General features: G+C 46.8%; 1 protein-coding gene across 1 annotated transcript in view; it reads right to left on the bottom strand.

Annotated features, from left to right (window-relative positions):
• The window catches only part of LOC311225643 (roundabout homolog 2), a gene marked incomplete at both ends in the record, with an annotated part of 117,249 nt that extends 104,230 nt beyond the window's left edge, over positions 1-13,019 (bottom strand). Inside the window, 2 exon segments of the mRNA XM_084311026.1 lie at positions 12,199-12,203; positions 12,949-13,019. Coding sequence (XP_084167152.1) covers positions 12,199-12,203; positions 12,949-13,019 — 76 coding nt within the window.
• Between the last annotated feature and the right edge of the window lie 1,061 nt (positions 13,020-14,080).

Here is a 14,080-nt window from a genome sequence, read left to right as displayed (position 1 = left end):
TTAACAATTGTATGTATTGAGCTGTACTGTACTGTACCCATTCTGCAATCTGTTAATAAACTTTTCAATCAATCAATCAATCACTTATTGTTACCATTCTTGTATTCATTGTTGTTTCTTAATTGTGCACTGTTGAGTCTGAGCTCGAAACATAATCATTGCATTACCTGCAATCATATTGTTGTGTATTTGACAAATAAAGAACTTGAACTTGAACTTTATTTTGTTTGCATTTTGTACTTTAGTTTTGTATGTTGTATATTTTGAGTGTTTGGTATTTATTCTTTTTTTTAAATCTTTTTTCCCCCTTTTCTTTTTCCGTTTTTCTCCCATCCCAATGTTAGTCGTTATGCCAATTCCCAATCCCCTTCCTGGTCGTCGCGCACTCTACCCCCTACCGTCGGTCTGGGAGGGCGGAGACTATCACATGCTTCCTCCGACACATGTGTACCCAGCCCACCGCTTCTTTTCACCTGGCAGCGCGGACTCTCACTGGGAGAGTGTAACGTGTGGAAGGTCACACTACCTCCCTCCACATCCTTCCCTCGCTGTGCAGGCGCCGTGACCGAGGAGTCGCTGTTTACAACGACCCGGACCCACCCACCGGCTTCCCTCCCGCTGACTCTGCCAATCGAGCCAGTATGACGGCCGGCCAAGCCGGAGGCAACGCTGACAGCCGGATTCGATACCAGTGTATCTTGCATTGGTGACGAGCGCTTAGTCCGCTGCGCCACCCAGCCGCCGGTCTTTATTCTTTTAACTTCTTTTTTTTTTTTTACTGTATGAAGCACAATCTCAGGAGGCTCATACAGAACGAAGCATTTCACTGTAATGTACATGTACCTTATATGTGACAAGTGAAACAAAAACTTGACAGTCTGGCTGAGTAAGAGACAGGCTGGCTGAGTAGGAGACAGGCTGGCTGGGTAGAAGACAGGCTGGCTGGGTAGGAGACAGGCTGGCTGGGTAGGAGACAGCCTGGCTGAGTAGGAGACAGGCTGGCTGGGTAGCAGACAGCCTGGCTGGGTAGGAGACAGGCTGGCTGGTTAGCAGACAGCCTGGCTGGGTAGGAGACAGGCTGGCTGGGTAGGAGACAGGCTGGCTGGGTAGCAGACAGCCTGGCTGGGTAGGAGACAGGCTGGCTGGGTAGCAGACAGCCTGGCTGGGTAGGAGACAGGCTGTCTGGGTAGGAGACAGGCTGGCTGGTTAGCAGACAGCTTGGCTGGGTAGGAGACAGGCTGGCTGGGTAGGAGACAGGCTGGCTGGGTAGGAGACAGCCTGGCTGAGTAGGAGACAGGCTGGCTGGGTAGCAGACAGCCTGGCTGGGTAGGAGACAGGCTGGCTGGGTAGGAGACAGGCTGGCTGGGTAGGAGACAGCCTGGCTGAGTAGGAGACAGGCTGGCTGGGTAGCAGACAGCCTGGCTGGGTAGCAGACAGGCTGGCTGGGTAGGAGACAGGCTGGCTGGGTAGGAGACAGTCTGGCTGGGTAGCAGACAGGCTGGCTGGGTAGGAGACAGTCTGGCTGGGTAGCAGACAGCCTGGCTGGGTAGGAGACAACCTGGCTGGGTAGTAGACAGGCTGGCTGGGTAGGAGACAGTCTGGCTGGGTAGCAGACAGGCTGGCTGGGTAGGAGACAGCCTGGCTGGGTAGGAGACAGTCTGGCTGGGTAGGAGACAGCCTGGCTGGGTAGGAGACAGTCTGGCTGGGTAGGAGACAGCCTGGCTGAGTAGGAGACAGTCTGGCTGGGTAGGAGACAGCCTGGCTGAGTAGGAGACAGTCTGGCTGGGTAGGAGACAGCCTGGCTGAGTAGGAGACAGTCTGGCTGGGTAGGAGACAGCCTGGCTGAGTAGGAGACAGTCTGGCTGGGTAGGAGACAGCCTGGCTGAGTAGGAGACAGTCTGGCTGAGTAGGAGACAGTCTGGCTGGGTAGGAGACAGGCTAGCTAAGTAGTGGACGACTCCTGAACAAGAGACAGAGACCCTGGGTCTCAGCTACATGACAATGCACTCTCTACTGAGACAACTACAGTCTACCTGAACACGAAAAGCACTCAGGACTGAAGCGGAAGCTAGATTGAACACACTGTGTTGGCTGAATGAATGGATGATGAATTAATGAATTGAATTACCGGTAATGAATTAAACAATTTTATTTGAAGAATCTTGAAATATGAAAGGAACTGGGCCAAACTAATCTAAATAAAGATTCCAAGACTCAAAGAAAAACAGGATTCTCACATTGATGTGGTTTAAAGAAAATAGTCTAACCTGGTACCTTCACCAAACATGTGACCATGAGGCTCCTCTACCTGCTCATTAACCAAACATGTGACCATGAGGCCTCCTCTACCTGGTCATGTGACCAAACATGTGACCATGAGGCCTCCTCTACCTGGTCATGTGACCATGAGGCTTCCTCTACCTGCTCATTAACCAAACATGTGACCATGAGGCCTCCTCTACCTGGTCATTAACCAAACATTGTGACCATGAGGCTCCTCTACCTGGTCATTAACCAAACATGTGACCATGAGGCTCCTCTACCTGCTCATTAACCAAACATGTGACCATGAGGCTCCTCTACCTGGTCATTAACCAAACATGTGACCATGAGGCTCCTCTACCTGGTCATTAACCAAACATGTGCCCATGAGGATCCTCTACCTGCTCATTAAACATGTGACCATGATGCTCCTCTACCTGGTCATGTGACCAAACATGTGACCATGAGGCTCCTCTACCTGGTCATGTGACCAAACATGTGACCATGAGGCTCCTCTACCTGGTCATGTGACCAAACATGTGACCATGAGGCTCCTCCTCTACCTCCTCATTAACCAAACATGTGACCATGAGGCTCCTCTACCTGCTCATTAAACATGTGACCATGAGGCTCCTCTACCTGGTCATTAACCAAACATGTGACCATGAGGCCTCCTCTACCTGCTCATTAACCAAACATGTGACCATGAGGCTCCTCTACCTGCTCATTAACCAAACATGTGACCATGAGGCTCCTCTACCTGGTCATTAACCAAACATGTGACCATGAGGCTCCTCTACCTGGTCATGTGACCAAACATGTGACCATGAGGCTCCTCTACCTGGTCATTAACCAAACATGTGACCATGAGGCTCCTCTACCTGGTCATTAACCAAACATGTGACCATGAGGCTCCTCTACCTGGTCATTAACCAAACATGTGACCATGAGGCCTCCTCTACCTGGTCATGTGACCAAACATGTGACCATGAGGCTCCTCCTCTACCTGCTCATTAACCAAACATGTGACCATGAGGCTCCTCTACCTGCTCATTAACCAAACATGTGACCATGAGGCTCCTCTACCTGCTCATTAACCAAACATGTGACCATGAGGCTCCTCTACCTGCTCATTAACCAAACATGTGACCATGAGGCCTCCTCTACCTAGTTATTAACCAAACATGTGACCATGAGGCTCCTCCTCTACCTGGTCATTAACCAAACATGTGACCATGAGGCTCCTCTACCTGGTCATGTGACCAAACATGTGACCATGAGGCTCCTCCTCTACCTGCTCATTAACCAAACATGTGACCATGAGGCTCCTCTACCTGGTCATTAACCAAACATGTGACCATGAGGCTCCTCTACCTGGTCATGTGACCATGAGGCCTCCTCTACCTGCTCATTAAACATGTGACCATGAGGCTCCTCTACCTGGTCATTAACCAAACATGTGACCATGAGGCCTCCTCTACCTGCTCATTAACCAAACATGTGACCATGAGGCTCCTCTACCTGGTCATTAACCAAACATGTGACCATGAGGCTCCTCTACCTGGTCATGTGACCAAACATGTGACCATGAGGCTCCTCTACCTGGTCACTAACCAAACATGTGACCATGAGGCTCCTCTACCTGGTCATTAACCAAACATGTGACCATGAGGCTCCTCTACCTGGTCATTAACCAAACATGTGACCATGAGGCCTCCTCTACCTGGTCATGTGACCAAACATGTGACCATGAGGCTCCTCCTCTACCTGCTCATTAACCAAACATGTGACCATGAGGCTCCTCTACCTGCTCATTAACCAAACATGTGACCATGAGGCTCCTCTACCTGGTCATTAACCAAACATGTGACCATGAGGCCTCCTCTACCTGGTCATTAACCAAACATGTGACCATGAGGCTCCTCTACCTGGTCATTAACCAAACATGTGACCATGAGGCCTCCTCTACCTGGTCATTAACCAAACATGTGACCATGAGGCCTCCTCTACCTGGTTATTAACCAAACATGTGACCATGAGGCTCCTCCTCTACCTGGTCATTAACCAAACATGTGACCATGAGGCTCCTCTACCTGGTCATGTGACCAAACATGTGACCATGAGGCTCCTCCTCTACCTGCTCATTAACCAAACATGTGACCATGAGGCTCCTCTACCTGGTCATGTGACCATGAGGCTCCTCTACCTGGTCATTAACCAAACATGTGACCATGAGGCTCCTCTACCTGGTCATGTGACCATGAGGCCTCCTCTACCTGCTCATTAACCAAACATGTGACCATGAGGCCTCCTCTACCTGGTCATGTGACCAAACATGTGACCATGAGGCTCCTCTACCTGGTCATTAACCAAACATGTGACCATGAGGCTCCTCTACCTGATCATTAACCAAACATGTGACCATGAGGCTCCTCTACCTGGTCATGTGACCAAACATGTGACCATGAGGCTCCTCTACCTGGTCATTAACCAAACATGTGACCATGAGGCTCCTCTACCTGGTCATTAACCAAACATGTGACCATGAGGCTCCTCTACCTGATCATTAACCAAACATGTGACCATGAGGCTCCTCTACCTGGTCATTAACCAAACATGTGACCATGATGCTCCTCTACCTCGTTATTAACCAAACATGTGACCATGAGGCTCCTCTACCTGGTCATGTGACCAAACATGTGACCATGAGGCTCCTCTACCTGATCATTAACCAAACATGTGACCATGAGGCCTCCTCTACCTGCTCATTAACCAAACATGTGACCATGAGGCTCCTCTACCTGGTCATGTGACCAAACATGTGACCATGAGGCTCCTCTACCTGGTCATTAACCAAACATGTGACCATGAGGCTCCTCTACCTGATCATTAACCAAACATGTGCCCATGAGGATCCTCTACCTGGTCATTAACCAAACATGTGACCATGAGGCTCCTCTACCTGATCATTAACCAAACATGTGACCATGAGGATCCTCTACCTGGTCATGTGACCAAACATGTGACCATGAGGATCCTCTACCTGCTCATTAACACTTTGGTTGCCTAAGGTTAAATTAATGATATACCATAGATTGCCAGCGCTATTTGTCTATGGAGAAAGTCCCCTTCTTTGCAGGGCTATAACTTTTTAAATTCTATTGCTACATTGCCATTATTAGGGCCCATTCAAAGTCCTATATGTATTGTTCATTGTGTAGCAACGTTAAACTTTTTCATTCACATATTCATAGTAAAGTATGGTCTAATGTATAAGTATGTTTTCATCTCTTTCTGCAGCTTTCTCCAGAACGTGATATATAGCCCCAAATGCATTATATTGATGATGAAATACAGTTTGATGGCAATCAGCGCGATATAAAAAATTCCAACTAGACGTACTTCTAGAAGTTACTACACGTCATCTGATGTTGACCGGATGGGCGAGGGGGCGTTTATAATTCCGTGGGCAGCGTTATACCAATCATCTAATGTGGGTCAAATGTTGATAATATCAGTTATTATCGAAGACGGTAACGTTACACGCTGAAACTCACCCCAGTCTCCGCGCGCCGTTGGGCGATCATCGTTGAGTAGAAATGTTATCATTATGGGATATATTATTACCCGGTCCATCTCCAGCTTGTATAATGGTATATACGTCCAAATCATGTTGTTTATCGAGTTATTGGCAATCGATCGCTATGTAGAGTGACGAGCTAGAGTCACGGGACATGTACCGAGTGGCCGGAAGCAATACGGACGTCTAGCAAAACCTCTAGTGCGCTTCCTGTTAAGCGCTTGCGCCGATCGGCCACCAGATGGCGCTCCTGAACCGCCAGAGAGCTCAGTGGGTCCTGCTGGTGGATCTCAGGCCAGCGGAGGGACATTATGAATCCGATCGCAGATTTTTGAAATATTGATATAAAGACGACGTACAGCGTCCCCCGGCAACTTTAGCATGGCCAGCAAAGACGTCTAAAGACGGCTCCCGGCACCCAAAGTGTTAACCAAACATGTGACCATGAGGCCTCCTCTACCTGGTCATTAAATCCACTGACATCCATCTCTGTCTTTTCTGTTTTATATTATATTATATTCATTTGCATAATTAAAAAGACCAGGGGGGGCATTTGAGGATCTCTTGTGACTTTGCCAAGTGATCTCTAAGGGACGCTGGTGACAACATCCTACTTCTTACAGGAAGTCAGGGTGACTTTGCTTCATCAGCCCCATTCTGGTAACACATCAGAATAACAAATTCAATGAGGAATAATTGCAATAATTATCCGTTGATTAGTTGCCAATTTACTAATAGAAAATAACCTTTGTAAACAACATTAGTAAATCAGGAATTGTTGCAACCTTAGAAGGACGTCCCAATAAGGTCTATAAACTATTGGTATGGTCTTAACAAATATATTTACTAACCTTTAAATAATGATTTGTTACTCACTTCTTAAACATGTATTGATTTGTGTTTAGATTCCCCTGGTGGAGATGAGGCCAACTGTAGGTGAATGGTGTTGATTTTGGAGACAAAAGAGTGCAGGGAGGGTGCTGGGTGGCTGTACCAGGTGGCTGACTAGAGGAGAGGGCTCTGGTGCTGGGTGGCTGTACCGGGTGGCTGACTAGAGGAGAGGGCTCTGGTGCTTGGTGCTGTACCAGGTGGATGACTAGAGGAGAGGGCTCTGGTGCTGGGTGCTGTGTAGGTGGCTGACTAGAGGAGAGGGCTCTGGTGCTTGGTGCTGTAGCAGGTGGCTGACTAGAGGAGAGGGCTCTGGTGCTGGGTGCTGTGTAGGTGGCTGACTAGAAGAGAGGGCTCTGGTGCTGGGTGCTGTACCAGGTGGCTGACTAGAGGAGAGGGCTCTGGTGCTGGGTGGCTGTACCGGGTGGCTGACTAGAGAAGAGGGCTCTGGTGCTGGGTGGCTGTACCAGGTGGCTGACTAGAGGAGAGGGCTCTGGTGCTGGGTGGCTGTACCAGGTGGCTGACTAGAGAAGAGGGCTCTGGTGCTGGGTGGCTGACTAGAGAAGATGGTTCTGGTGCTGGGTGGCTGTACCAGGTGGCTGACTAGAGAAGAGGGCTCTGGTGCTGGGTGGCTGTAGCGGGTGGCTGACTAGAGAAGAGGGCTCTGGTGCTGGGTGGCTGTACCAGGTGGCTGACTAGAGAAGAGGGCTCTGGTGCTGGGTGGCTGACTAGAGAAGAGGGCTCTGGTGCTGGGTGGCTGTACCAGGTGGCTGACTAGAGGAGAGGGCTCTGGTGCTGGGTGGCTGTACCAGGTGGCTGACTAGAGAAGAGGGCTCTGGTGCTGGGTGGCTGTACCAGGTGGCTGACTAGAGGAGAGGGCTCTGGTGCTTGGTGCTGTACCAGGTGGCTGACTAGAGGAGAGGGCTCTGGTGCTGGGTGGCTGTACCAGGTGGCTGACTAGAGAAGAGGGCTGGTGTGCTGGGTGGCTGTACCAGGTGGCTGACTAGAGAAGAGGGCGCTGGTGCTGGGTGGCTGTACCAGGTGGCTGACTAGAGAAGAGGGCTCTGGTGCTGGGTGCTGTGTAGGTGGCTGACTAGAGAAGAGGGCTCTGGTGCTGGGTGGCTGTACCAGGTGGCTGACTAGAGAAGAGGGCGCTGGTGCTGGGTGGCTGTACCAGGTGGCTGACTAGAGGAGAGGGCTCTGGTGCTGGGTGGCTGTACCGGGTGGCTGACTAGAGGAGAGGGCTCTGGTGCTGGGTGGCTGTACCAGGTGGCTGACTAGAGAAGAGGGCTCTGGTGCTGGGTGGCTGACTAGAGAAGAGGGCTCTGGTGCTGGGTGGCTGTACCAGGTGGCTGGCTAGAGAAGAGGGCTCTGGTGCTGGGTGGCTGTACCAGGTGGCTGACTAGAGGAGAGGGCTCTGGTGTTGCCTTTTCCAGTACTGATGATGTTAGAATAGTGGGAGGAGTTGGCAGCAGAGAGTTGTACTGACGGTTGGTAATCAACTATTAACAAATACGTAACAAGTCATTAGCAGGTAGTTTACTAATAGCTTGTTCATGATCTATTAACTATCTATAAGGCACAGTGTTAAATCATTAACTAACTATTAACAAATATTGAATCACTCATTAACTAGCATTTTGTGAATGATCTATTAACAATTCGTAAGGGATAGTTATTCTAAAGTGTTACCTCTAATCCCAGTGATGTCTGACTGTAGAAAAGTAGAAAATCATCATTCAGTGATATGACTCAAATTAATATATGGGGAAAGTAGTGAATGCACAAACAAAATCTGCACACTGTTAAACGCACTGATGACTCAGACTTGGACTTGGACTCGATCATTGACTGCATTCGGACTCGGAAGCTGCAGACAAGGACTCGGACTTGTTAATTGATAAATATATGTATATTTTTTTGTAATAGTTTGGCATAAGATATTGATGGCTATATTAATACCGTAACATTATTTAATTTTGTGCTAGGGCAGACACGTGTGTTCCACCTACATGCAGATTCACGCCGATACCCTCATGTTCAGTACTTAATAGGGATGCTCGATATTGGCTTTTTTACCGATACCGATATACCGATATTGTCCAACTCTTAATTTCCTATACCGATATCAACCGATATCAACCGATATCAACCGATAACGATATATGCAGGGTTTCCCCCCCAAAAAACGGAATAATTTCAGATAATTAACATTACATATCTCTTGTTGTGGAATTAACACAACATTATGCATACTTTTGACAATAAATAAAATCAGAATTTGTTCTTACTTGCTTGCTTGGGTAAATAAAGGTTATAGAAATAAAAAAAAATAAAAAAAATAAAAGATTTAAACCGATACCGATATTTTCCGATATCACATTTGAATGCCAATATCGGTAGGCCGATAATATCGGACATCCCTAGTACTTAAGATACCTAAAGAGACGCCCGAATCGTGCGCTTTGCTTACACAGATTTTACATAAAATTCCAGCAAGAGCACTGCTAGATGTACCATTATGACCTTTATTTTTGTATTCGTATGCAGCTCTTTGACTGCCAGAGTGGAGTGGAGGACTCAACCTTGATGACTTATACTCGGACTAGGGTAATGGCGACTCGACTCAGGCTCTTCTTTGGTGACTCGGACTTGGACTCGGACTCAAACACTGGGGACTCGAGACTCGACCTCGAGATTTAGTGACCCGACTACAACACCATTGGCTGTTAATATGTACTAGAAGAAGAAGTAGAACGTCAACATTCAGTGATATGACTCAAGTCCGTGTTGTTGTTCCGGTGCTAGAGGTCTGGACAACCTCTGCTGTGCTTTCATTATATCCACACGGCATCTCATCAATTAGGGCTGCGAGGAGCCGTATTCAACCTATGGCACGGGGCTGGTCTTGCACTAACCAACCAGAGGGAGGGGAAGCCGGGCAGAAGGCATTAGGGGCTTTTTCATTAACCCTTTCACTACCACACTACAGACGGTCTGTAGTGTGGTAGTGAAAGGTTAACCTTCTGTAGTGTGGTAGTGTAAGGGTTAACCTTCTGTAGTGTGCTAGTGAAAGGGTTAACCCTTTGTCGAGTGGCAGTGCAAGTGTTAACCTTCTGTATTGTCGCAGTGAAAGGGTTAACCCTTTGGTAGTGTGGTAGTGAAAGGGTTAACCTTCTGTAGTGTGGTAGTGAAAGGGTTAACCTTCTGTAGTGTGGTAGTGAACGGGTTAACATTCTGTAGTGTGGTGGTGAACGGGTTAACCTTCTGTAGTTTGGTAGTGACAGGGTTAACCCTTTGTCATGTAGCAGTGAAAGGGTTAAACTGCTGTATTGTCACGTGAAAGGGTTAACCCTTTGGTAGTGTGGTAGTGAAAGGGTTAACCTTATGTAGTGTGGTAGTGAAAGGGTTAACTTTCTGTAGTGTGGTAGTGAAAGGGTTAACATTATGTAGTGTGGTGGTGAAAGGGTTAACCTTCTGTAGTTTGGTAGTGACAGGGTTAACCCTTTGTCGTGTAGCAGTGAAAGGGTTAACCTGCTGTATTGTCGTGGTGAAAGGGTTAACGGTTTGGTAGTGTGGTAGTGAAAGGGTTAACCTTCTGTAGTGTGGTAGTGAAAGGGTTAACCTTCTGTAGTGTGGTAGTGAAAGGGTTAACATTATGTAGTGTGGTGGTGAAAGGGTTAACCTTCTGTGGTTTGGTAGTGACAGGGTTAACCCTTTGTCGTATAGCAGTGAAAGGGTTAACCTGCTGTATTGTCGCGGTAGTGAAAGGGTTAACCCTTTGTCGCGTGGCAGTGAAAGGGTTAACCTGCTGTATTGTCGCAGTGAAAGGGTTAATTAACCCTTTGGTAGTGTGGTAGTGAAAGGGTTAAGACCGCAGCGGCGGCGAGGGGTGTTTGGAACTGGATTAGTACACAAACAAACAAACACATCAACGGCTTAGTTTCAATGTAGCTTAAATTACACTGAAATTGAGTTTTATTCATTTCAATGAAATGAGTTCTAATTAGGCCTATTGATTGTTAATCAGGGGAGCCTGCGCGAAGGTTTAATTCGGTTAATTTAGACGTGACTTGAATTTACCTATGCTGTGCATGCACAAGAGAGAGAGAAAGAGTGTGTGTTTGTGTTTGTGTGTTTGTGTGTGTGTGTGTGTGTGTGTGTGTGTGTGTGTGTGTGTGTGTGTGTGTGTGTGTGTGTGTGTGTGTGTGTGTGTGTGTGTGTGTGTGTGTGTGTGTGTGTGTGTGTGTGTGGTGTGTGTGTGTGTGTGTGTGTGTGTGTGTGTGTGTGTGTGTGTGTGTGTGTGTGTGTGTGTGTGTGTGTGTGTGTGTGTGTGTGTGTGTGTGCGCGCGTGTTACGACTCCTTTGGGTCTGGTTTATTCCTGTCACTGCAGAGACAGCAAGCATGAGCGATTGAGCTCTAAACCTAAAGCAAGCGATTCTTCTTTCCCCACGAATTCCATCAAATGCAATTTAGTGTAGGAGCCCATCTTTACACACGACCACACAGCGGTCCAGACATGCACAGAACTCCCAAATCTAAAAAAAAAAATGCTTTCGTTCACACCCTGAATAAGTGGGGGTGATGAAGGCGGTACCGGTCCTTTTATCCAAATGTGGAATAAAGCACTTCTAACCATAGTGTAGTCACGTTCTCCATGCAAGAACGCCTTAAAGGGGCTCTCCACCGACTACATTACCAACTATGCTGATTTTTTGTTGCACATAATCTCACACACATCCAAAAACTCTAAACAGTTTTGCACACAGTAATTTAGTTTGACAGGATGTGGCCAACGGTGATGTCATCGGGGGCATTGAATCCTCGTGTTGTGTTAATTACAGCTCAATGAAATTATATGGTAGATATCTATTCTACATCATTTCATGGAGCTGTAATGAACACAACATTCACACTCATTTACTCTCAGTCGCTGTCACACTAAAGGAATGTGTGCCAAATGGCTGTTTTTAGATGTGTGTGAGATTATGTGCAAAATAAATCGTCGTTGTTTTTTGGTGAAGTGTCCCTTTAACCCTTTCACTACCACACTACAGAAGATTAACCCTTTCACTACCACACTACAGAAGATTAACCCTTTCACTACCACACTATAGAAGGTTAGCCCTTTCACTACCACACTACAAAGGGTTAACACGTTCACCACCACACTACAGAAGGGGTTAACCCTTTCACTACCACACTACAACGGGTTAACCCTTTGACTACCACACTACAAAGGGTCAACGCTTTCACTACCGCACTACAAAGGGTTAACCCGTTGACTACCACACTACAAAGGGTTAACGCTTTCACTACCACACTACCCGACGGTTAACCTGAAAAGGGTGAAAGGGTTAAAGCGACTTGGTTTATTTATTTTTTTGCGTATGTTCTATTGATCAATCAAGGTCTGGAGCATGTACAGATCAAAGTGAGACCACCAGCGCTTCAATGCGACGCTCACCTTCGCTGCTCCGGAGAGACACAAAGCACACTTCAGAACTTCATCCATTTGTTATTATTATATATATTATTATATATTATGACGAGATTGCGCTCGTCACCAATGCAAGAGACTCCGGTCTCGACTCCCCGAGTCGGCGTTGCCTGCGGCTTGGGCCAGTCGTCATACTATCTCAATTGGCGGAGTTAGCGAGTGGAAGTCGATGGGTGGTAATCTGGACGTTGTGGACAGCGACTCCTACAGGTCGGTTGGGTGACGCCTGCACAGCAGAGACAGGAAGTATCGGGGGCAGCGTGAGCCTCCCACGCGTTACTCCTCACCACTGAGAGTCCGCGCTGTCTGGTGAAAAGATGCACCAGGCTGCCTCCTCGTGTACCGGAGGGGCCACGTGATGCAAGGCTTCTATCCTCACTACAGCCGACCAGTGGGAGGCATAGTCTAGCAACGTTCAAGACAGGGGAGGGGAGAATTGAAGGGGAGAATTGGCGATACGAAATTGGGATGGGAGAAAAATTGAAAATAAGGAGAAAAAGTGGATAAAAAAAAAGAACTTCATCCATTTGTTATTATTATATATATATATATTTTTTTTTTCAAAAGACACATTGTCGCTCTACGTTTTTTCACGGTGGCCCTGAGACCTTGTTTCGAGAGCACCTGCGTTTTCTCGAGTCGTCAACAAAAAAAAACACCCGTCCTCCTCGGGGCCACCCTTTCCTTTTGAAGAACTTTCTTTAGTCAAGGACAGACCCATGCAGCGACAGACGGGAGTGTTTGTGACGGCTGGGCTCCCTCTCCGTCTCTCCCTGGACCTGTTTCATCGTGCGCCCAACAGCACGGCCACCGGGGCCTTATTTGGTCACGGAGGGAGCTTCACAGACACATCCACCTTTGAAGCCTCAATCTGGTCATTTTCTCAGAACAGTATAATATATATACGACGTCAATATTGCATACTGTATGTCTACACTAATACATAGCCTACATTATGGAATAATATATCTCCCGAGAGGCAGATGCATTTTTTCAAAGGAGAAATTTAAGATTGTATTATTAATTTCACAGTCACTAAAAGCAGAGACGTATCCGTTTGATTCTCTCCTCAATTCAAATTGATTCGATACATTGGTCTCATGGGGACAGAGGCTGAAAAACAGACCCGTAACAACATTTTAATACATTTAAAAACCCACAACCTGTTGTGTAACCCTGTACCTTATTGTATCAAGAGCTCAGTCCATCAACAAATATATACATATTTGTCTGAATATACCTGCATATAACCCCTCCATATACCTACACCTGCATATAACCCATAGCTCTATGATAGCATGTACAAATGCTGTATATACCATATATATATTTATTCTCATCGCATATATATCCACACCTGTCTGTATTTACCTGCACATAGTCCTTTAACATATCTGTAGATACTATATCTATATCTGTACATGTCCTACTCTTACTAGTTACACTGCTGGCCAGTATGACTACTACCATACTGTCTTTATACCTGTATCACTGTACATATTATACTACAACTCTGTACATACATCTGATTAGCACTATTACTCAGTAGTACTGATTTGTATATTTTGTACCCAGTTTAACCACCTGTACATTGTATATTGCTGAACGCACTTTACTGTTACATTTGCACTCTGGTCTGGTCAGATGCCAAACCTCTTCTCGTTGTACTGTACTTATTGTGCTGTATGATGATGACAATACATTTTAATCTAATCTAATCAATGTGAGAATTTAAAATGTCCTTGTTGTCTTCCCGATTGAGGTTTCTCTTTTGGAGGGGCATTCTCTTGTGCCTGCTTGTATTGAGAATTATGCAAATCATGAAGGTGTTATTAGAAATAATGGTTTA

Source organism: Notolepis coatsorum (assembly GCF_963971535.1).
Source record: "Notolepis coatsorum genome assembly, chromosome: 1".
Classification (NCBI taxonomy): Eukaryota; Metazoa; Chordata; class Actinopteri; order Aulopiformes; family Paralepididae; genus Notolepis; species Notolepis coatsorum.
This window is presented reverse-complemented; position numbering and strand designations above follow the sequence as displayed.